Below are 23348 nucleotides of genomic sequence, written 5' to 3'. Positions count from 1 at the left end.
TGCTTCCCAAGTCATAACGTGTCTTGTTTTTAAGTGCCCCCTCCAAGCTTGTCTGAAGATCCGCGACTTGCTATCCCGTGAGTCCTCTTGCAAAAGCAGGTTGTTTCAGGGACAGACTGATTCAATCAATTCCTCCGGTGCTTCAACTGTATCAGCAACCATGTTAATATTCGTGAATATCTGCTCACCTTCTCGTGTTGCTGTCCTGTTCTCGGCAATACTGTACCAGAGTCTCAAGATCCACAATGCTACCAACGCGTCTCTTTTTTGTTGTTGCAATTGAACTTCAATATGCAATCTCGGTTCTTCGCTTGTCCCAAACTCAGACGCCACTTTTACTCCATTAACATCAATCCACTGGTATTGACCGCCTTGCCACTTGGGCTTGATGTCAAATAGTAGTTGCTGGGTATCGCGATTGAATAGCAGAATATCTGCTGCAGACTTGTCGGCATTCAGCATCGCCCTGAATCCCTCTTCTTGGGTGTCTATAACATCTAATTGGATATTCCCCAAGGCCTCTGGTGATGCTGCCGTGATGTAGTATTTGAGTAGATTGTCCCGAGATGGACTGTTCCGAAGATGGACCAGGTAGTATAGATCTTTGGTGACTTTCCGCCGTCGAACTGTATTACTTTCTGGGTTCGCGGTCTCGGTAACATGAACAGTCTCGAATATTATGGCCATATTCCTTTGAACTTTGCATGCGAGTTCTCTGTTAAGTTGGTAGATCGGCGTTAATGGCGCATTTTCAGTAGTGATCAACTGGCCTAAGAAGAGCAAAGTTTCAGGCTCTATAACGCTTTCATTGTTTTTTATGCAACTCACAGTCGAGTCTGTCTCGACGGCCATTTTGTGTGAATTCGTTGGTGTTGATGGCGGACAAGAGTTGAATAAATCGCCCGATTGGTTCTGGTCATCACTGACAATGAATGCACGTGATATGGACCAGTGAGCATGGGGACTTTGAGTTCCATACAAGCCTGTAATTACATATCTTCGCTTGACGAAGCGTGATTACTGAGACAAACCTCGAAACAACTCAATGAAGCAAACTGTCCAGGGGCTAAAGAGACGCAGGTGCTCAGATTTGTTTTTGAGATCTAAAACGACTTGAATCAGTTGACTAAAGTAGGCGAACCCTTTAATTAGCAATGATTCATGTCATTTTGTCTGATCGCTGGTTGATATACGAGATAAGCGTATTTGATAAGATAAGATTCGATAAGAAGCATAACACCTACCCTGAACCGCATGTTGCCTGCCGAAGAGATATAAAGCATGCTTCAATATCTGTATCTTATAGTATTAAAAACTAATGTACCTGTTTTATAAACAGTATACATGATTAGCTACTTTGGCTTTGTACTTGTGAGCTATGAAATAGACTTGAAGTAAGTGAGCATATGAAATCCCAATGTCAATATTAAAGTGCCATAAAAACAAGGACTGGGAATTTTAACATGATCACGATTTACTGTGCAGTAGTCACTTAATTTTTCATTGGTCAAACTTAGATTATCTCATTTCTATGGCTAGAAGAAAAGACCTCCTGCCATATAACCGCGAACCTCTGCAAAAGGCGTGCGTCAGGTGTAAATACATGGGTAAGAGTGCCTATTACCACGCCCTGTCCCAAGCCAGTCATTGAACAAGACACCTCTCTTAGCCTTGTGATGAACCAAGACCGGACCTCACTTGACGGCTCTGCAGCAGTCGCGCCAACGAAGAGCTGCCAAACAAAAAGTCCCATGGAAGCGCAGAGTCTCATGAAGGGCTGCAACAAAGCATGTCTCAACCCTTCAGCTAGGCCATGTAGGCGATCAGGCTCTCCTACAGGCCAGAGAAGCAAGAGGTATAATTGAAGAGCATCATGAAGTGAGTGGACGTAGTTGTCAAGACTACCCAAAAGAATGTCTATTTCGAGCTGTAGTCGTTCAACCTCGAGTCCAATGGTGAGGGCAGAATCTGGACCTGGGTTCGGTGACTCATGGTAGGCGTCGATCAGTAAGCAAAGTCCATTAATTCTATTACTTATAGTTGTAATGTCTGTCGCGTTGGGATCATTCTGGTTTTGCAGAGCCTGGATAAGTGGTTGGTTGGAGTAGTTGGAGGTGAGTAGGGCTTGCCCAAGCGAGTCACTAACCGGATCTGTTAGATCTCGTGCTACATCATGGGTGGGAATGGTGTCATACTAGAGGAGAAAGTCACAAAACCATAAAGGTATAGCTGTGTTTCCGGCCGATCGTCTCACTCGTATCATCTGAGCTAGGCCCTCGATATGGGCGTCCCTTGCCTTGGAATCACTTTCGAGAAGCTGAGAGCGTTAGGTAATAGAACAAAACCAGGTAGAGATCACATACTGCGGCAAATGTCAGGGTGAAGACAGCGCTCAGCACGCCATCGGTTAAGCCTGAAGGCGAACTCAGTTTCTGGTTGATCCGTTTGATAGCACGACCCTTGTGAAGAACCGCCTGGCGAAAGGTTACGTCATCGTTCTGTCCGGTACAGTGACTCAAGGCAATGGATATCGAAGCTTCAACAAGTGCCGGCTCCGACTGGAGAAGGTCGATCCATTCTGCCTCGCGAGATGAGCCAGGACCAGCGGTACCTGCTGGGAAGATGAAAGGACGAAATGTGTAAAGCACTCGAGAATGGTTAGTTGTCGATCATGCATCAGAAGTTCGTACTGGCAACCATACGATAGGCGATTGGGGACCACGCGGAGTTGACCGCATTTGTGAGCAGTCTGTCACAGCGAGGATCAAGAACAGTGGCCTTATCCCCTGACATCTGTCCTGGTTGAAACCGCTGATTATACGATCTCGATAAAGCCAAATTCCTTTCGACGGTGTCTGATTTGTCATCGTCGCGAGCCTTGGCCAATCTCTGTCTACGTTTGGCGAAATTGGTTTGTGTGACATGTCCTCTCATTTCCCTCCTCTCTTTGGGCCCCAGTCCAGGTGCATTGCTGACGTTGACAAATGTGAAAGGCAACGGCGACATGTTGCCCAGTTTTCTTGATGAAGTGGATAGCGCAATAGTAACTGTCACTAGTGAGAAGATGAAGGATGAGACCGACACTGAAGAAGAAGCGACGCACGCGCTACGAAAATGTTGGACCCGCACTGGAGCGGGCTGACATTAACGCGATCTGACTCAGTAAGACTAAGCAGTATCCCTGTTTTACGGTTACAGTGTTGGTTGTTGAGATTGTGATGCGCTCGACCTAGGTCTCAACATGAATGCGATGCAACGGTATTATTGAAACTCTGTAGAACAATAAATTGCAGAGGCGGCACAGATATATTAGTATTAATGAACACACAGACGATTGGCTCCGTGCATGAACCAATGGCGCACCTAACGTTCAAGTGCTATGACCGCCTAGACGTTTCAACTAATATCTTAGCCTCTCTATAAGGCTGCAAAATAAAACGCAGCATAAAACACACAGACTATCGATAGTGTTTATATAACCAGGCCGTACGTCTTAGGCTCAGATACGAGGACTGTCTAGATGTTTCACCTATCATCTTGCCTGTAGATCCGACGAAAAACGGTCCACTTAGATGATCTCTTGACAAGGGTAAGGGACAGAGCATAGAACACACAGACTTTTGTAAATGTTTGTATGATGAGCTGTACACTTTGTACTTCAAACCAAGGACCGCTTGGAAGTTTCAACCCTCCTCTTAGCTCTCTGCATAAGGCTGCAAAACAAAACAAGGCCAGACAAAACATCGAACTTGTGATGATCCGAGCTCATCTAGTTTGATCCATAGCAAGCTGAGATCGCTTCTCCCTGCTCACGAGGGGGGAAGTGCAACAGCATAACATGGTAGCTTACCAGCAATAGCTACCTCAAGAATACACGTACTGTAGAATATCACCCTCCCTGGTATGTGGAAGCGATGTGCAGAGTATCAGCTACGTCTTCAGTTACTGATCGACACCTGCGGAGTAGACGATCATAATATCAACAACTCCAGTTGCATCTCGCCCATCTTGCGTACTGCTCATCTCCTCAAGGTGAATAGTAAGCTCAATAAATGAATATCTTCAATAAACTTCAAACTTTTGTCAATGCGAGACTATACTTCGGCTGATCTATGCATGTTAGTTGCACTAGCTGCGGTGCCATGTAGATCGCTTTGACACCCGTTTCACTTTAATGGATAGTCCCGCGTTAGGTCCTGTATCTCTCAAGGCCGATGAACGACGGGCAGACACGCTTGGCATGCGAACTACTCACCATAGAGTACAGACGTTTTTGAAGAGATTCGAGATATAAATACCCAGTTCTCTGCGTTACTTCAGACATTCTTTCCTCAGCAAGCCATCCGCTACCTTCACATTCATTCCTCTCACTCTTCACTCAAACCTGCTTGACGCAGCCTAACTTTCACCACACTCATTTATTTACTTCACTGCTCGACGCATCAATTACAACTCGCAATTCACTCATTCAACAAAACCCTTTCGATTCTTTTTAACTTTTTACAACCTCAACTTTTCTCAAAATGAAGTTCTTCACCATCGTCTCTACCCTCCTTGCCTCTGGCACTGCCCTTGCTGCCTATGTTCCCCAGGCAAACTCAGGTACGACTATCCCCGATAGACTTAAGAGCATCATCTAACATTCTATAGCTCGTGGTCTGTCTTCAGGCGCTGCTGAGCTTGTTAACCGCAATGCTGAAGTCCATGCCAGAGTTGCGGATTCTGGCAACCCTCTTGATACCGTCTTTGACGAGCTGAAGAAGGTTGTCCCCTCGGCCGAAGACCCCACCGATAAGCTGGACAGCCGCGATTTGGTCGGCGATATGTTCAACCTGGTCAGTCCCGTAAGTATTCATAATTACCCATCCATGATCCTTCAGCTGACAGATCTTCAGAACGCTGTCGACTTCAACGACAAGATTGGCCACGGCTTCAATGTTACTGCCTCGTATGTCGGATCCATCGACTTCAATGCTCAGGTATCTGCTGGCATTGGATATGTATCCAAGAAGATCTCTTCTTCCGAGACTGTGAGTAGCATTGCCCATTCCTTGAAGCTTTAATATTGTATACTAACAGACAACCAGAACATCCCCGGAGCTACCATCATCGTTACCTTCCTCTCTGGCCTCAAGGTACTGGTTGCCAAGTTCAACTTGAACTCCGCGGCCCAGGGCTGCCTTTCTGTTGTCGGTCAAATCATTGCTTCCATTGACTTCAACGCTCTCGTTGCTGGAGGAGTCAAGCTTTACAAGACTGTTTCCAGCAGCCTGACAGACGCTATGCAGTCCTAAGTATTTACGATTCATACCAGAGGGGGTGACATTTAATTTATTTTCAAAGCGTTATATTGGAACGTTTGGGGGTTAATGTGAGAGATGTATTCTGTTGGAGGTCTCGGTCACAATGGCTTGGTGTGTGATTAATGGTGTGTGGAATAGCCACCTGCTGCAGGCAGATTAGGTAGTAATCAGAAACACATTGTTGTCAATTACTTGTTCAAGTACAACTAGTGAGTGAAACTAGAATATGCGAATACTAACCATGAATGTGCGAAAGTCCAAATTGTCTACCTAATGTCCTGGTTTTGGGCATCTCAGTAGCCCCGCCTCCTCTGTTCTGAACTTTGGACGATGTGTCTTTACGAGGTGGAAAACTCTTACCCTCAGTATGGCTTCATAGTATGCCATGGTTCAACAGGGTATATGTCTTCAAGTTGCATCGTCGGCGAACATCAATTATGACGACCGAACAGAAGCCGAGGCACCAGGGACAAGCGATGCGGGGAACCAAGGCATACTCTTTTCGTCCAGGAACGACTATAATAAACAAACATCGTGGATAAATGTTTCATGACGTGCCATCGAAGCCCACTTGGACTACGCCAACGATGCCGTGAAGCCGTGTAGATCTGGACCCCGCGTCAAGTTTCCCCAGGTTTCTCCACGTATTACTGGCTCAACTCCACTACCCCAGATCGAAATTGATAAATATTTACCCAGGCAATGGAAAATGTGGTCCGTCTTCGGCAGCTGTTATTATATCGCGACTATATAATGATGCTCTCAAGGTAACCAATAGTCAGAACTGGTAGTCTTGGCATTCGTGGCAATCATGAAGCTTCCCTCATCCTGTTTGTTAGCCTTGGTGGCTGGCAGCTCAGCTCTCAACATCCCTTCTCACCATGACGCGCCCTTGACCATCAAGACAACCTCTGGAGAACTGACAGGCTTCATCAATGAAACTGCCCCTTCTGTACGACAATTCCTCGGCGTTCCCTTCGCTGAACCGCCAGTCAAGTCTCTTCGCTTTCAGCCTCCCCGTCGTCTACATGGCAAGGGTTCGATCTCAGCCAAGAAGTATGCGCCATCATGCAAGCAAGCCCTTAGCAATGCGCCAACGGTCTACAACCAGTACATGACACAGTTCCTGATCAATGGCGGACAATCCGAAGATTGTCTGTATCTCAACGTCTATGCCCCGTTGAACCCAACTTCGAAGCGTTTACCTGTTATGATCTACATCCCTGGAGGTGGTTTCACAGGTGGCGGCGCAGACTCCCTTTACAAGATTCCCGATAAATGGATTCAGAAAACTCAAGCCCACATTGTTGTCACGATGAACTATCGTGTCAATGTATTCGGCTTCCCCAATGCGAAGGACGCGCACCAGAATGCTGGTTTGCTGGACCAGCGCATGGTGGTTGAGTGGGTACGCGACAACGTCGCTGGTTTTGGAGGTGACCCAAACCAAATGGTTCTCTGGGGACAGTCTGCTGGTGCTGGATCAGTAGGAATGTATGGATACGCGTATCCTAAGGACTTGATTGTGAAAGGCCTAATTTCTGACTCCGGAGCGCCGGGTATGCTGGTCAAGCCGTATGGCAACTACACCGACTTTGACACAATTGCTGCTAAGCTCGGCTGCAAGACAGGCAAAAAGCAGTTGGAGTGTATGCAGAAGGTTGATGCTTCAGAGTTGCAGAAGGTTTACTCAGAGACGGCTGGTGTTTCATTCACACCCGTGGGAGATAACACTACAGCCTTTTCCAATACTACTGATCGCCTCGCCAGAGGTCTCGTCACGAAAGTGGTAAGTCAGAACTATCACCCGTTGAGAAGGGATGCACTGACAAAATAACAGCCTTGGATCTTTGGCAACAATGCCAACGAAGGCGCTGGCTTCGGCACCTTCAACAAGAGTGGCGTATCTGCTTCACAGCTCGCTATTGGCCGGGCCGCAATTGTGTGTCCCGTTGCTGCAGAAGTCGAGTAGGTCTCCTTTTCTGAGAAGAAGTGTAAACAACACTAATAGGCTGCTGCAGGAATCGTGAGAAGTTTGGATACCCGACGTATCGATACTACTACACTGGAAACTTCTCCAATATATCGCCGCTCCCTTGGATCGGAGCAACGCACAGTGGTATGTTCCATTACTCTCATCCATATCATTTGCGTTTCTAACATTAAATAGCTGAGTTGCCTCTCATTTTCGGAACCCACTATGAGTACCGTGGCAACTCTATAGAGTACGAGTGGCAGGTTGCTGACGGAATGCAAAGTAAGAATCCAATTCTTTGCGCCAGAATTTCTGCTAATAACTCAATAGGTCTCTGGCTGTCATTCGCAAAGAATCCCACCAAGAATGGCATTAAAGGGGACGGTGTGACCTGGCCGCTATATAAGCCTGACCAGAAGAAGATGGCTGTCCTTGCAGAGACGGGTAAGAAGTGGTTCCAGCTAGGCCCCGAAAGCCTTACGGATGACCAATGTAGCAAGACATGAGAGTTTCGGCTGAGAGATATATTGAGGCCAGCAGGTCTAAACCTCTAAAATCAGAACCCTTGCCCCACTGATAGATCCTGGAGCGATTATTCTCATAGGGGAGAGGGTGCAGAGGATGAAATTGTTTATACTTCAAATCCCTTAGTCGGCAACGACTCAGTATTACTTATCTTAAACCACTTAATTCTCTTAGAATATTGTTAGAGGCTCCTCCTCGATCGACATGTGACAGCCTTTGTAGCGAATCGGTTATACGAGGTCACTAACTTGCAGGTAAGGCGAAATAGAAGAAGTGTTCGGCGGAAACTCCAAACTACCGAAGCACCTCATAAGCTCTGGGACTATGCCCGGAAAGGCTGCAGTGAATAACGAGTGCCCGATGATGTAGGGTAATATGCAGCTGTCATGGCGCATCGCCGATGAAATTAGAGGGGTATCTTGGATGGCATCGATCTACCGTAGATTGCACGCACGAGCTTAATTTAGTTGACACACTTAGATACACTTGCTATGAAACGAAAAACTCATGCTTATATTATTGCAAACATGACTTGGGATGCCAACGTATAAGAATGAGCCTTTTTTGACTGGCTTCACCAGTGTACTATCAGGAGTTAGTCGGAGAGTTGCCTGTAAGTTTCGGATCCCGTTTCCTGGATCTCATGTTCCGATCCGAGAGCAAAGCGGTCTGTTCGATGTGTACGTGCAGGGGTTCCTTTGTCAGGAAAATTAACTTCTTGCTAAGCTCAATGAAGGATAATACGGAACGAGTAGGGTACGCGTTCATAACGACCAGGATTTGCCCAGTTCATAGTGTTGCACGATGCACCACTATTTTCCTTTTTAGGAAAATCAGATCGATTAGTTGACTCCATCCTTGGTCGGCATTCAAGTCGCATTCACTGGTATAGGTTGTAGACTAACCTTATTAGGTAAATGAGATGGCTCATGCAATAACTTTAAAGATTCGATTGATAATGCCATATTGATCATATGTCTTGAGGTTTCTGGAATAGGAAAATGAGAAAGACTACTCTCAAATCCGAAGCTTCCGCCAGGACCACTTGACTTTGTATAAGAAGACTTGTGTATCTCAGCCAGAGTAACAACCCAAACACGCCCATCAACTCAGTTCAACACACTCAGACCAACAATTATCAAGCTCTTATTTTCTCCGCCTACCATCATGTCTAGCTTCTCTCCTCAACTCCAAGGTGCTCATGCCATGGTCACCGGTGGCTCAAAGGGTATCGGCAGAGTCATTGTCGAGACTCTTCTCAACGAAGGTGCCAATGTCTCTTACTGCTCACGCAACATCCATGGCAAGGAGTTTGCCGGTTTCAAGGGAGCGAATGGAGAGGTAACCGCTGTAGGAACCAGCGTCGATATTTCCAACGGGGATGCTATCAAGGACTGGGTCGAAACCTCTGCGAAAAAGTTTGGCAGAGTCGATCTTGTGGTCGCATGTGGTATGTCACACAGTTCCGTCCGAGAAATTCGAGTACTGATATCAATGTAGCTTGCCCCATGCTGTTCGATACCACCATCGAGACTTGGGAGAAGAGCTTCCAGGCCGACATCCTTGGTCTCATCAACCTCATCAACGCGTCTGCACCTCATCTTGAAAAGCAAAAGGGCTCCATCGTAGTCATCAGCTCAATTGCCGGCTTTCAGACAAAGCACCCGGCTATCGGAAGCCCATACACCACAATGAAGCGCGCTCAGGCCACGCTGGCCAAAGACTTTGGACGCTGGCTTGCACCACGCGGTGTCAGGATCAACAGTGTTGTCCCAGGCGCCATTGACCCCCCACCAGTTATGCAGCCGGATGGTACTTTGGAGCCAAGCTCGTTCCACAAGGCTATGGAGGCTGACCCGGCTTGGAAAAAGGAGGCTCTCGACTCCATTCCGCTTAATGTGATCGGGGAAGCAGAGGATATTGCGAACGCTGTCGTGTTTTTGGGCAGCAGGCTCAGCAAGTATACCACCGGTACAAACTTGATTGTGGATGGAGGAATGAACAGTGCTCTTTAAATCCAGACTTTCATTATGTGTTACGGTATGACTACTTAGAGAAACATACAGACGAAGTAGGATGGAGCGAACGATTTCATTGTTGGAAGTTAGACTGGACACCAAGAACAGAAACTACCGATATTTTCCTCTCACCCATAGGTAGTTGTTGATCCAATACTGTAGATAGAAAGTCAAAGACTAATTACTTCTCCCCAATTATCGCCAAAGCAAAGTCTTCATAATCGCCGCTCAGCTCAGACTTGATGTTCCCAGCCAAAGTCGCACCCGTCACTGGCTTGTATGCCATATTCGTCTGATGTAAGCGTCCCTGATCCCAGTAGAGACTGACAAGCCTATTGATAAAGAGTCGGCTTTTCCCAAAAGACTTGTTCAGGGGTCTCTGCAGTCGTCCCGCATCGGACCGAGCCCGGTCCAAAGCATGATAGAGCATGCGTAACAGAGCATCCTCCATGTCACCTCGGAACTCCTTCTCAATCACGGTCTCGAGACTGCGGTGGTACTTGAACTGATACGCTTCGTTAATGGCGCGCAGTTGGGCGTCGTTGCTGCTGGTGAAGATTTGCGCCACAGCAACGGCGTTAGCACCAATCATTCCTTCAGTAGCTTTTTGAATCTCTGTGACTTTGTGATCAATCTCTGCAGGTATCACAGGCGCACTGTCCTCTGCGCGAGTGGCTGATAGCACCATGCTGTAGAGTCTGTACAGAGTATCGTCGACGTCGTCCTTCACATCAACGTGAAGTTCCTTTCCTCGGACACGCCTGTACTCGGCACAAATAGCACGGATGTCCGCGTTTGATCGACAAAGAAGTACGTCGTTGAGAGCATCTTCGTCAGTACCCGCGCGATTGAGGGCTTTTGACAGGTTATGGACATCGTTTTCAAGCGGTCCGCGAATCAAGGCGAGAAGACACGTCTCAAAGTCGCCTCGAGTCTCGCTCTCGATATCCTTGGCTAGGTCACGCATGAAACGGCTGTTGTAGTCTCGTACAAGCTGAGCCATGGTCCAAGGATTAGCATACTTGGGGTTTACTAAGACCCGAATCAATGCTCGCTCGTCACAGCCCATGCCTTTCATAGCCTTTCGAAGAGTCTCTGCGTCTGCTGATGTGTCTACAGGCTGAACCCAAGCCTTTTGAGCTGGGTCATAGCCTGGCGAAGCTGGCGTTGGCTGAGCATTGAATGCGGGCGCGCCATATTGCTGTTGTCCTGCTTGATGATGCCATTGTTGATCCGGATGCGGAGGTTGAACTTGCTGAGGAGCACCGTGAGGTTGAGGGGGGTAATGGGACTGGGGATATTGCCCTTGACCGTAGGGAGCTTGTGGTGGCTGCTGCCCATAATGAGATTGGGGAGCAGGTGGTTGGCCATAGGGAGCCTGTTGTGGATATCCTTGAGGAGGTTGCTGATATTGACCTTGTTGGCCCGGAGGAGGGTACTGTTGCTGGCCAGGGGGAGCTGAATACCCGTACTGCTGGTTTGGAGGGGCTCCTGGATGCCCCTGCTGAGGGTAGCCGTAAGGCTGTTGTTGTTGTTGTTGCCCTTGGGGAGGTTGATAGTAACCTTGACCAGGTTGTCCCTGTCCAGAATAACCAGGCTGGCCCTGAGGGTTCTGCCAGTATGGAGGTTGTGGTGAAGTCATTGTGTGAGATTGAACTAGACAGTTCTTGAAAATGTGTCAAGTTGAGAAAAGTAACTAGCGCTCGTAGGTGGTATTAAATCAAGATTAAAGGTGGAGGCCTCTTTGTACCTCATGAGCATTAATGGCTGTCAAAAAGCCTTGCTATTAACTCCGCCCCCAAATATGTAGATAGGCTGGATAAGAGGGAAGCTAAAAATGACGCCATGCCTCTCAATTCATTCCACGTTCAAAGAGAAACCTGCGGGGAAACGTAAGACGAGGTGGTGTCAAAACTTGTTTAGTGGACGATCTGCGTCGGAATACAGTGACACTCTCCCATTATAGTGGATGAGTGAGGTATCAGCCTTATCTACAGCACAGCCCAGTAGGTACCCCTGCACTAAAGTGTCGGGGTAGTGGTATGACACAGTGTTGCTTGAGTGGTTGGTTTGGCCTGGCTGATAACACAGTTCTGCTACACAGGAACTTCTCAAGTGGCCAGAAACGTATGTTGTGAGGGTATCATATCCCCAGTATTGATGAAAATTAATTCTTTCATGTATTCCTCAGTTCAAAAACTATCCTGCTTCGCGGCAGCCAACCCTTGAAGAGCTTGCATGTATTTGACACTCTCCACTACATCCGTAAACTCAACAATCTTTTCGATTCTCTCGCCTTGCTTGTCAAAATCAAGAAGGATCATGTTCTCGATGAAGAAGTCTTCCTCCATACCCAAAAGCTTGATTTGATGGGTGAGATGAACTGTCGCTTTCGAATTTTGTTGGTCTAGCGAAATGTCGTGTATGTCGCATGAGGTCGACTGAACAAACGGCATCTGCATGGCAAACTGTTGTTCATAAGTCTCATTGGAGGAGCCCTGCTTAGCCAGCTCATCGGGAAGACCCATTGACTTCATGAACGATGCAGGAGCCATAATACGTCGACAGTTATCGGCCAAGGTACTTGACACGAGCTTTGGGTCTTTGGCTTCTATGCTCCTTGCCTGGCTGTTGGCAAACTGTCGGATGGTATCCTCATTAACCTTTGACATAGTGAGGTTTCTGGTAAAGGTATAAATATTGGCGGGTTCAGCGAACGATGTTAGAATGGGTCTTGGTTTCAGAGATTGGGTAGTCGAGAACAAAGAACGGAAACAGGAGAGGAACAAGAGTGCTTTATAGCAAGAATGAGAGTATCATATTTGCCTAACGTGGGCTGCAGGGTTTGCGTATAAATATAGGCAAAACGATTGTTGCCAAAGGATCGCTATGTCGTATTTCCCCCTCATATCACCTTGCAGTCAGCACTAATATTGTGCACCCGACCCGGTTCAGTAGCATCCTATTTAAAGACGTCACTCGACTTGGAATCGCTGATGACTTTTCATCTGTGGACGGATGCCCCGGAAGGTGGGATAATGACTAGGGCTGACAAGACAAGGAACAGTGACGTCGAGTAATAGCGAATCGACGCTGGCTTCTTCAACATTATGAGACCAGACTTTGGCTATTTGATGATACGAAACACAAAAAGGCTTGATTGCAGAGACTTGAATTATGTGAAGATTTAAATTATGCAGGGTTGTATATCTAATCCGTTCTCTACTCTGATGCATTCGCAACCACAAAATCCAGAATAGTCAGGTTAGGCCCAGTCCAGTTCTTTCTGGCATGAGTGGACCAAAGACCGACAGCAATAGCTAAAACGGCCACCATCACTGGCCCACAGTAGTTCATATTCGTGCCGGTGACGGGCAGAGTGGATGGGAAGGGGAGGAATATAATGACATAAAGAGTGTACACGAGCGCAAAGGCATTGATAGCGAGACCGAATCGACCGAGGTTCCACTCTCCAAGCTTGAGTGTTGACCCAGACAGACGGACGTAGATGATGCTTGCAATGGCGATGGCATAGCTGATGTACAGAGCCAACGATGACAGGGAAGTGATGGCACCGAAAGCAACATACGAGGTATTACCAATGTTGAGTAGATTCAGAGCACACACGAGGAAGACAGTGAGAATAACTGATCTGACAGGCACGCGATGGTTGGGGCTGACATAGGCAAAGTATCCAGGCATTCCACCATCACGGGCCCAAGCCCATGTCAGACGAGAAACTGAGGCGATGTTGGCCAAGTTGACGCTGAAGGAGATGATAAAAAGACCGGCAATCATGGCAGTAGTTCCCTTGTTCGAGCCAGTGGCGTTGAGGAGGATGGCTTGGATCTGACTGGGCTGAGAAAGCATGTCCTCGACGGAACCCATCGCTGAGATCAAGACGTTCACCATGATGAACCCAAGTACTCCATTCATGAAGATCGACCAGAACATAGCTCGGGGGACTGCAGACTTGGCCTTGCGGGTCTCCTCAGACATGTGGATAGCACTGTCGAAGCCTTCAAAGGTTAGTTGACGTTAAACGTAAGAGTATTGGAGACTTACCAGTAAAACTCCAGACACAAGTCAGCATGCCCAAGTTCCACGAAACGTACTCGTTATTCTCCCATCCGGATGAGATGCTACGCTCCAACCAGAAGGAAGAAGGATTTCGTGGGCCCATGACAACAAGAACAACGACGAAGATGACAAAGAGGCAGACGTGAAGAACACCGGCGACCAACTCAATCCAAGGAATAAGCTTGAAGGCGTAGACATTCATGAGTCCATGGACAAGACACATAGCGATGACAAGCACAGATGTGTGCCAACCGCCAGCAACATAGTTGGGGTGGTTGATACTGATCATCGACTCAAGGAGAATAATGGTGACGTTGGCGATGGCTGCCAACAGGGAGATGTAACCGAACCATGTCGCCCATCCTTGGATCCAGGTCGCAAATCGCTTGACAGATGGAGGGGCCATGTAATATGTCCAGTGATATTGGGCGCCAGCCACAGGCTGAATGGAAGCCATCTCTCCCAAAGAGGCAGCCTGGGCGATGGCACCGAAGAAAACAATTATGAAACTGAAGATGAAGGTCTGTGGGCCGCCATTGAACAGGGCAAAGTACATGTTCCTGAGACAAGAGTTAGCATACGACCGCCATCTTCACGTATGATACTACGACTTACGAGCACATGCCTTCCCACAACGCCATGTACGTTAACGAGAACGCGAATAGCTGTGAGAAGGAAAACACCTTGCGTGTTCGTGTCACGCTATAGATGCCACTTTCCTCGGCTGGTCTGGCTGATGCATCGACGCTCACAGGAATAGCTTGCTGTTTGCCCGAAGGCTCCAGCTCGATGCTATTACCATCATGAGACATGTTAAACAATGAGAGTTGGAAAAAAAGGAAACAAGGGTGCCCCAAATTATGCGTGAAATATCAAAGTGCAGGAACACGAACCCGCGATTCGCATCCAGGACTGGGGTTCGAGGTATCTGAATATGAGAGGGAGAATACAGAGCACAAAGAGTCAAGATAGGCAGATCTTCAGGCTTAAAAGAGTGCCAGCCTACAGTCTGTGGATAGTGTTACCTCCCACTGTGGGCCATGGCAGCATCGGGGAATTCGCCCACCCACAACTAATGCGACGCATGAACGAGGGTCTTTTCTGATAGTGCAATGAGTGGGATGCAGGATTCTTCAACATTGGGAGCTAATGTCCAGACTGGTCCTAGTCAAGGGGAAACAAGGGGAGGGGGAGGAAAGGGTAGGGAGATGACATGACCGCGAATAGGCCGGGCGATGCGAGATGGGCCGGTCCGAAAAAGGGATTCTTTCTTGGAGCCGAATCCTTGGATAATTGGATTGTGGCTGTCGCTGATCATTTCCAAATTGCGACATGGTGGACATTTCTGAAGGTCTGTTCGCTGCTGAGGCTGTAGTTTCAGAGCTAATTAACGTAGTCAAGTGGACTTGAAGGTGGTTGACAGGGACCAGCTTTGTTAAACCAACAATCATATTGTCATAAACATTATCTTCAAGCAACCTGCGAGGTGATTGAGCTGCATGAGTGAGAAAACAAGCCACAGCCTGAAATATTGTGCAACGTGCAGAACGTGGCAATCGACCTATCATGTTTTCTCCGTGTTATCGAACGAGCTAACTATCAACAGGGATTGTTGATTGCAATCATCAACACTGCATTGTAGATCCGAACCAGTAACTATCTTGGACACATTTTGACATGCTATTGGGCCTCTATGGGCTCTTCACTGGAGTAGATGAAGCCGTTAAAGCGGGCGAAGAGGACTAGTGAGTATTGAAACGTGGAAATCTCTTGGTCACAGCATTGGTATGCCCCTGCTCTGTCAGACGTAACCAGGCAGTGTCAAGCCACCTGTTAGATCACTCCCGGCACAATCAAATCATATATCATCCGATATCTTAACCGAAGCGGGACGACAAAGAGCAAACTACCAACATCGCCAAAATAAACATGCACCTCGCTAGATCGTTTCAGTATAATCGTATATGTGTGTCTCAAAATTACAATAATTACAATTCCCGGTACCAGGTCCCTTGTGTTAATGCTGTGGCTTGTTCGAGTTCCATCGGATGTGACAGCGAGTCTGCCCAGCTCCTCTTTGCATCCCACACTCTGTGCCGAATGCTACCTTTGCCCCGTCTACTTGGTCCGCCCCGGTCACTGTTCGTTTAAAGGCAACGATTCGTTCCGTCCGTAGAGATTAGTTAAAGCTTCGTCGGCCCTTTCGATCGTGGGAAAGTAAAGGCGAATACCACTCCAACGACGGGTCTTTACCCTTTGAGGTGTTCTCTTTCTTTTCTGAAACCAACAGTATGGGCGACGTCTCTCAGGCGGCTCCGCCGTTCTATCCTCTGACAGACAGCAACCATGCTGCTCTGGTGGTTGTGACAGCAATCATCTTCTTCATTTACGCTATTCTCGGAATTGTTGGCAAGCTGATCATCCGACTTAATATCACTTCCATGAAGGACTTTGATATATGGCTGCTGGTTTCGGCTCTCATATACTTCATACAAACAGCATGTGTCGTTGCTGCATGCAACCATGGTTTGGGCGAGCATCGTGACAATATCTCGGATGATGACTTCGTCCGTTTCAGCAAGGTAAGCCAAACTTGGGTCATTGAAGTAAACTTAACTCTGCTAACGGCTTGATAGTTAATGTATACATCAAGAATACTCGCGATACTTGTTCATGCCACGACGAAGATATCTCTCAGTTTACTTATTCGACAGATCGATAGCCAAGGTGGACTGCATCTTGCCAATATGATACTGGGTGGAGTTGTCATTGTATGGGCTATCTCGGGCATCTTTACAACCGCTTTTACATGCCCTCTGCCTGAACCATGGCTCGCCGATAACAAAATACAATGTCCAGCACAAGGGCCAATCTTTGTGTACAACGGCATCATGGTTATCGTGACAGACATTGCGCTATGCCTTTTACCAGTCGCCATGATGTGGGAGGTTCAAACATCGATCCGGAGAAAGCTCATCGTCATCTCGCTATTTGGCGTTCGATTGTTGGTGCCGATCATGACGATACCCGAGCTAACACACGCGAAATACATGTTTGGGGGATCGGATGACGTGACCTGGCGAGCCGTATCGACCATGATATGGGGACAGATCGCATTGGGTCTTTCAGTGTTAACAGTCTGCATCCCCTCGCTGAAAGGTGTTATCGACAGTCTTCTTGGGTCTACCGCCGTTGCCGCTCTCAACACTCCCTACGAACTAAAGTACAGTGACAACGAAACAGGCCTCGAGATGACAGCCCTCTCAGAGTCGAAGTCTAGGCGAACGTCGAAACAAGGTAGTGGGCTAAGCAGTGGATTGCGGAAGACTTCAAAAGCAAGACACAGTCATCAGACAATGTGGCGGCACGATATCACGAGCGAAGTACGAACCGAGATTGGGAGTGGTAGCGATAGTGTGCGGAATCTGACAGAAGGAGTCATGGTGAACACGGATTTTGAAGTTTCCTACGACGATAAGCATACTTCACGGGCTGATTCGATGGGTTCTACGGAAGGAGCGTATCGGTTGCAGGGTAGTTAGATGTTCTTTTGTTAGTTGTGATTAATTTTATGTGTATTTTCCATGATATGATCTACAAGGTACACACAAGGATCGCCTCAAAGCTCAAACACGCCAAGATTGTGCCGTGTATGCGTGGTAGAGCATCATGCTAGCCAGTCCCTTAAATACACTAACCTGTTCTAGAACCCTGTTGGTGTTGTACTGTCAGTCAGCACCAAGGCCGTGGTCGTGGCGTTTACGTGTCAATGAAACAGACGATCAACCGCATGCATTCATGCACTGTCCTGTCACCGAAGAAAGATCACGGTTGGAGCGGACGCAAAAGAAAGGAAAGGACCCGAAAATATGGAAAGGGGATACGTAACTGAGCCATGGCTCGGCAAATCACCCGAATAATATTAAAAGAGGAGCCATCCTCCAGGGACTTGGAGGTGACATCTCATCTGCCAGTTCTGCAATTATCTCGAGTTATCTCTGACCCACCAGCTTAGCCTTGTTACCGTGTCACGGAACATAAAGGCCGGGATTGGCTTGACGGGCCGCTTTAGTTTGTGTACCCAGCAATTTTCATATTCTCGCCAGCCCAGCTCCCGCTGTTTTACGGTGTGGCTTGCTTCAGCTGCTGTGTGCTAATGCAGTTGAACTAAGAAGGTGATGAGAAAACGGTAAAATATCAGAAACTGACAAAAGATATCTTTCTATTTGCGAAATTGGTACGAGAATGTTTAATGTTACATGGTGACAGTGCGAGGGTGTCGTTACGCCAACAGAGTTTAATTGTTATGAGTGCCGAGAACCATTTTCTTTCTCGTATTCGATTGGCTCCTCATTATCTTGATTCCTCATCATCTTGAATTTACTTATGCAGGCCTGGTCTTGGGGGGCTGGTGCGGTGAATATTCCGCTCAACAGAGCATTAAATCGGTACGTAACAGTGATTCAAAGCTCCACAGAATCTATCAACAGCCACTGAGAACCTTTAATTGACATGGGGAGACTTTGTTGATCCCTGCTGTTGCTTGTGACGTGGTCGCTATTCTCATTGTGGAAATGTCGGCGAAACAGATGCTCGCCCTTGCACAGCTACAAGACAAAATGATTCCATTCTCAAAGCTACAAAGCAAAATGATTCCATTCTTACATCTGGGCTTCCTTCTTGTAACTAGTTGTGTACATATCTATCACCTGCCGAGGCTCAAACTGTCCTCTGTGCAAAGTTCATGTTGATCCCAGCCACTACAGAGACAAACTCCGATTGCGGAGTAGTCAAGCGGTACATAATACCTTGCTCGTCAAATCTTTTCTCCAACAAGGTTCCGGTTCAACGCACAGATCACTAACAGACAGTGATTTAGTGCCTGTTCTGGTTACCATTTCTCCCTGTCGCTTCACGTCGCGAATGGTCAATATTGGGCGGTTTCACATCAATTTTATTCCCGTCGATTATTCTTTGGTTATCACAATTAGACTCAAAAGGTTTCCATTATGAGCGACATCCCTGATGAGCCCGATCGCAATGAAGCAGCGCCTTTGTTAGCTGACTCTGAGGGCGGAAATACAGGAGAATGGCCTACGAATAACTGGTGGACTGAGCTGTCGCTCATCGCGCGCTACACTATCCCTCTAGTGGCCACTTACCTACTGCAGTACTCTTTCAGTGTCATCACCACCACGGCAGCTGGTCACCTCAGTCCCGATGATCTCGCCGCCTCCGCCATCGGTGTCACCACCATGACCATCGGCGGCCTTGCTCTCTATGAAGGAATGGCCACAGCTCTCGACACTCTTTGCGCACAAGCCTATGGAAGTGGAAACAAGACTGGTGTTGGACTGCACGTCCAACGCATGTTGCTCTTGATGACAATTGTCACCGTCCCGGTCGCCATCTTTTGGATAAGCTCTCCGGCCTTTCTGACTCTTGTACTCCGACAAGACGAACTTGCTGCCAAAGCCGGTTCATTTCTGCGCGTCAGTATTATTGGCATCCCTGGATACGCTTCATTTGAGGCACTGAAGCGCTTCCTGCAAGCACAAGGCGACTTCAACACTGCCATGCTTGTCTTGGTAGTTTGTGCCCCTGTGAATGCCCTCCTCAGCTGGCTATTCGCGTTCCGTCTCGACATGGGACTTGAAGGAGCTGCTCTAGGAGCCGCCGTCGCCAACACTCTCCGACCAATCCTTCTTCTACTGTGTATCTTCTTCAAAAAGTCCACGCACCAGTGTTGGCCCGGTTTTACAACTCGCGCTTTCCAGGATTGGGGCCCGATGGTACGGCTGTCAGTGGCAGGATCGGCTGTCACATTGGCTGAGTGGGCCGCCTTTGAGATCATCACTGTTAGCACTTCGTACATGGGCACGATACACCTTGCTGCCCAGACGATCTTGACCACAACATCGATTGTGATGTGGCACATCCCTTTCTCACTTGGCGTTGCAGTCAGTACGAGGATCGGGCATCTGATCGGCGGGGGACATGTCCTAGTTGCGCGTCGTGTCACTATTCTTTATGGTATCTTGTTCGTGGCTCTTGGTACTCTAAATGGTACGATTTTGCTGTCACTCAGGAACTACATTGGTCCATTCTACACAGACGATGACGCTGTGCGCCGCGTTGTGGCAGATACAATGTTCGCAGTCGCAGCTTACCAGGTTGTCGACTCGGTTATTTGTGGATGCAACGGGGTTCTCAGAGGTTTAGCAAAGCAGTCAGTCGCCGCGTGGGTTGTTTTCATTGTCAACTACATGGCTGCTGTCCCATTTGCTGTGTGGCTGGAACTGGGACCCTTGCACTTCGGGCTGAAAGGTGTATGGTCTGGAATCATAGGAGGTTGTGCCATCATTGCCACCATTGAGATTGTGTACATGATCAGAGTGGACTGGAGAAAGTCCGCTGAGGTAGTCAAATCTAGGGAAGACTAGAAGGGTTCTGAGATGGGTTGCCGCGGCTCAACCTTGATTCATTACCTCATTGCCAATTAGTATGCCCTCAAATTATATAATTGGTGGTCATGCCATTACACAGTCCAACATTGGCAACGGTTTGGATATTATAGTGTTGAATATCTACAGGAGAAGCCCTCTTTCCAAACCTGGCAAGTTGCGCATTGTGAGCTTCCAGAAAGTGCATCAGAAAGGTCACCTCTGGGGCGGGTTACGGGAATATTTTCAGCCTCGAGTAGTGCTTTCCAATACACATTCATGCCTATCAAGACGCAAATGGTCGCTCCTGTAGCCATTAGAAATCATTGCAAAAGCAATTGAGGAAATTCATTTCCACAGTTACCCTTATTGCCCTACTCAGGCTAGGGATTGGCAATTGACTGGCTGAGAAATCCAGAGGCAGGATGTTTGGTAACCGACATGCTGAGACAATTCCATCCTTCCTTACGCTGGGACGGTTCCTTGCATACATTGTGGCTAGATGACCAGGAGCATCGTCTCCAAGGCAAGGGAGTGCGTATTGATGCTAAGCAATATTTCCCAGCGGCGTTTTGACCAATTCGGGTGTTATGTCTCACCTTATGGTAAAATCTTCCATTGGAAGAACACAATCCAGATCTTTTTCGTAAATTTTGGCGTTTATCATTACAGTTGCCCTTGCTCCTTGTAATACCCTAACAATATGAGTCCTGTCTCAATGGCCAACAACATCATGCACAACACAACCAACACTCAGATAATCTGCCGAGTTATCAACTCGTCAGTTTCCCGGTGGATCTCAGGGGAAATCTTATCTCACTTGCATTTTTTATTCTCGCATCATGAAGCGTCACATTGCAGCGTTTGCGCTGCTCGGCAGCATTTCAAGCACAGTTGCTGCGTCTGCCAACCTCGGCGATAGTTGCATATGGGGACCAAGAACCTGGCACATACTGTATCACCCACCTGTCCACATACCTAGCCCCCATTTCTATGGGCACAGAGATTCCAGAGCCTTCCCAAAACTCCACCGAGCCTGCACAAACAACTTCGACGGATTTTGATAAACCAGGTCGCTTCTCAACGGACATAGAACCAAGTTTAGTCAGTTCCTTAAGAGCTCTTCTTCTGTAGGCGAGTTGCCTACTTCGAGCTCACCTGCATCTACTACCGATGAAGTTTCTTTCTCTTCCTCCACTCTACCTCTATCGACTGAATCGTCGTCCTTGACAGAAACGTCTGATGTTTCAACTATTATTACAACTTCGTTAGAGTCGACTACAGAGGTACCAACTACCACCACTTCTATAGAAACAACAACAACGACTGCAGATGAAATCATCATCACAAACGCTATTGGCAATGGCAGGTTCGCTATGCCAAATCTCAACTCCTTTGGGGATATCATGGGCTTGAAAGGAAGGGCCTTGCCGAACATCGTGATGGTGACTGCTACAAGGGAGATGAAGGAACTGATGATGAAGGCGTTGTCCTGAAGACAGCCGACGACAGGAAGAGAGATGCAGATTCCTTTGCCGGTATATCTCAGATGCTCACATCTTTGAGTCCTAGCAGGACCGTCCTTTATACTCTACAGTTCTACTACGCTGTGATTGGTGTTGGACCTAGCCAGGCATGTACTATTGATGCATACCTTGGAACTCGCCAAGCCTATTCACAAAAGCTTTTCACCGGTGACGGTGGGGGCGCATCGTGGAGCAGAGCACTCACTGCCGTCAGAGCCGACACCGAAAGCGCCAGCTTGAGCATTTCTATATCTTGTTCTGGACGCGGAGTGACAATGGTTTACGTTGACTCAGTCTTCTTCTCAAACCAAGTCACAACAGATAACATTGACGCCCATCGGCTTGAGTTTGGAGATGCCGATGTTGCCCCTCAGCAAAGTACAATCGAAAACACTCCGACTACTGTCTCCCAAACTACAACTGCATCCGCAATCCCCCCAGAAGTTTGTAACTATACTCATGGCGAAGAATGTCAATTCGATAGTCAGAAAAACGTGCCTGATGCGCTGTGTGTGTACGAGGGCTTCTTTACCGGGGACACATGGAAAGAGTCACGAACAGATTACCCACACCAGGATAACAGAGAGCAGTGCATAGCTATCTGCAGGTCGTTCACTGCCTGCCGGGCCAGTGCATATTTTGGAAATGAGAACCGATGTCTATCCACCACCGCCCTTATAACCGAAAACGATTTCATAACCTATGATGAGGGCGAATTCTGGAAATAAGCGTCATGGGCAGATCAACGCTGTTGGACTTGCCCAGACTGCATTGACGAGTCTGTCCCCAACATGCCTGCTGAGAAGTGTTCTTATAGTCAAGGCGACGTCTGCACCCGCCATGCAGCCCCAGCGGGCATTGTCTGTAACACGGCGGGTTGGATGTCAGGAGGATACATTTCTGGCGAATATTTCGTCGATCAATATCCTGACCAGTCATCACCGGAAGCTTGTGCGGCTATTTGCCGTGCCCTGTTTTCTTGCAAGGGCTCTTCGTTCAAGGGCGGTATATGCACGTTCGCTACTGCTGTACTTTCTACAACAGACAGTCCATTTCCACTTGTATTTGACATGGACCCGTCATTCAATTCCGTCTGGGAGATTCCGAATGTTTTGTTGCCCCGGCTGCACTGACTAAGAATAACTGTTTATTGTGTCAACTTTCGGTTTGACCACCGTCTCTTCAAGCAGATTATCTGCTATGTTTCCCTTCCCTTCTTTAGAATTCAACCGTTGCTCGGTTTTCTTTCCTTCCTTGTGTTTCCATTAAATATCTCAATTTAATTGTAACTCTTCTGTGCAAATAAACATACAGCGTCAACTACAGTGAAACACTAATATCTAGTAGTGACGGAGTGAACCATTCACAACTCTCTAAACAACCACGTTAAAACGTGTTCATAATCTCAGGCTAATCCTTCATATAGTGCATTTTCCTTCATCAAGTCGTTGCAATTATGGGTTCAATTGACGTGATCT

At 47.6% G+C, this 23348-nt stretch overlaps 9 protein-coding genes across 9 annotated transcripts; 5 read left to right on the top strand and 4 right to left on the bottom strand.

Annotated features, from left to right (window-relative positions):
* Window positions 1–105: 105 nt before the first annotated feature.
* On the bottom strand, window positions 106–3006 carry FPSE_02128 (uncharacterized protein; the record flags this gene model as incomplete). The annotated part of the gene is made up of 9 exons (XM_009255247.1): window positions 106–146; window positions 189–765; window positions 829–983; window positions 1032–1142; window positions 1245–1293; window positions 1625–2194; window positions 2255–2317; window positions 2364–2647; window positions 2691–3006. The coding sequence occupies 9 exons, from the start codon at window positions 3004–3006 to the stop codon at window positions 106–108; spliced, it is 2166 nt and encodes a 721-aa protein (XP_009253522.1).
* A 1517-nt stretch (window positions 3007–4523) lies between these two features.
* Window positions 4524–5294, top strand: FPSE_02129 (uncharacterized protein; the record flags this gene model as incomplete). The annotated part of the gene is made up of 4 exons (XM_009255248.1): window positions 4524–4602; window positions 4651–4844; window positions 4896–5030; window positions 5088–5294. 4 exons carry the CDS (start codon window positions 4524–4526, stop codon window positions 5292–5294), a joined length of 615 nt encoding a protein of 204 aa, XP_009253523.1.
* An 820-nt stretch (window positions 5295–6114) lies between these two features.
* On the top strand, window positions 6115–7784 carry FPSE_02130 (uncharacterized protein; the record flags this gene model as incomplete). The annotated part of the gene is made up of 5 exons (XM_009255249.1): window positions 6115–7092; window positions 7144–7271; window positions 7325–7422; window positions 7474–7560; window positions 7609–7784. The coding sequence occupies 5 exons, from the start codon at window positions 6115–6117 to the stop codon at window positions 7782–7784; spliced, it is 1467 nt and encodes a 488-aa protein (XP_009253524.1).
* A 1186-nt stretch (window positions 7785–8970) lies between these two features.
* Window positions 8971–9818, top strand: FPSE_02131 (uncharacterized protein; the record flags this gene model as incomplete). Its single annotated transcript, XM_009255250.1, has 2 exons — window positions 8971–9253; window positions 9304–9818. The coding sequence occupies 2 exons, from the start codon at window positions 8971–8973 to the stop codon at window positions 9816–9818; spliced, it is 798 nt and encodes a 265-aa protein (XP_009253525.1).
* Window positions 9819–10002: 184 nt separating this feature from the next.
* On the bottom strand, window positions 10003–11463 carry FPSE_02132 (uncharacterized protein; the record flags this gene model as incomplete). The annotated part of the gene is made up of 1 exon (XM_009255251.1): window positions 10003–11463. One exon carries the CDS (start codon window positions 11461–11463, stop codon window positions 10003–10005), a length of 1461 nt encoding a protein of 486 aa, XP_009253526.1.
* Window positions 11464–12013: 550 nt separating this feature from the next.
* FPSE_02133 (uncharacterized protein) lies at window positions 12014–12493 on the bottom strand (the record flags this gene model as incomplete). The annotated part of the gene is made up of 1 exon (XM_009255252.1): window positions 12014–12493. The coding sequence occupies one exon, from the start codon at window positions 12491–12493 to the stop codon at window positions 12014–12016; it is 480 nt and encodes a 159-aa protein (XP_009253527.1).
* A 550-nt stretch (window positions 12494–13043) lies between these two features.
* Window positions 13044–14713, bottom strand: FPSE_02134 (uncharacterized protein; the record flags this gene model as incomplete). Its single annotated transcript, XM_009255253.1, has 3 exons — window positions 13044–13840; window positions 13887–14461; window positions 14517–14713. 3 exons carry the CDS (start codon window positions 14711–14713, stop codon window positions 13044–13046), a joined length of 1569 nt encoding a protein of 522 aa, XP_009253528.1.
* Window positions 14714–16192: 1479 nt separating this feature from the next.
* Window positions 16193–17443, top strand: FPSE_02135 (uncharacterized protein; the record flags this gene model as incomplete). Its single annotated transcript, XM_009255254.1, has 2 exons — window positions 16193–16483; window positions 16538–17443. 2 exons carry the CDS (start codon window positions 16193–16195, stop codon window positions 17441–17443), a joined length of 1197 nt encoding a protein of 398 aa, XP_009253529.1.
* Window positions 17444–18910: 1467 nt separating this feature from the next.
* FPSE_02136 (uncharacterized protein) lies at window positions 18911–20344 on the top strand (the record flags this gene model as incomplete). The annotated part of the gene is made up of 1 exon (XM_009255255.1): window positions 18911–20344. One exon carries the CDS (start codon window positions 18911–18913, stop codon window positions 20342–20344), a length of 1434 nt encoding a protein of 477 aa, XP_009253530.1.
* Between the last annotated feature and the right edge of the window lie 3004 nt (window positions 20345–23348).

Source organism: Fusarium pseudograminearum, chromosome 2 (genome assembly GCF_000303195.2).
Source record: "Fusarium pseudograminearum CS3096 chromosome 2, whole genome shotgun sequence".
Classification (NCBI taxonomy): Eukaryota; Fungi; Ascomycota; class Sordariomycetes; order Hypocreales; family Nectriaceae; genus Fusarium; species Fusarium pseudograminearum.
This window is presented reverse-complemented; position numbering and strand designations above follow the sequence as displayed.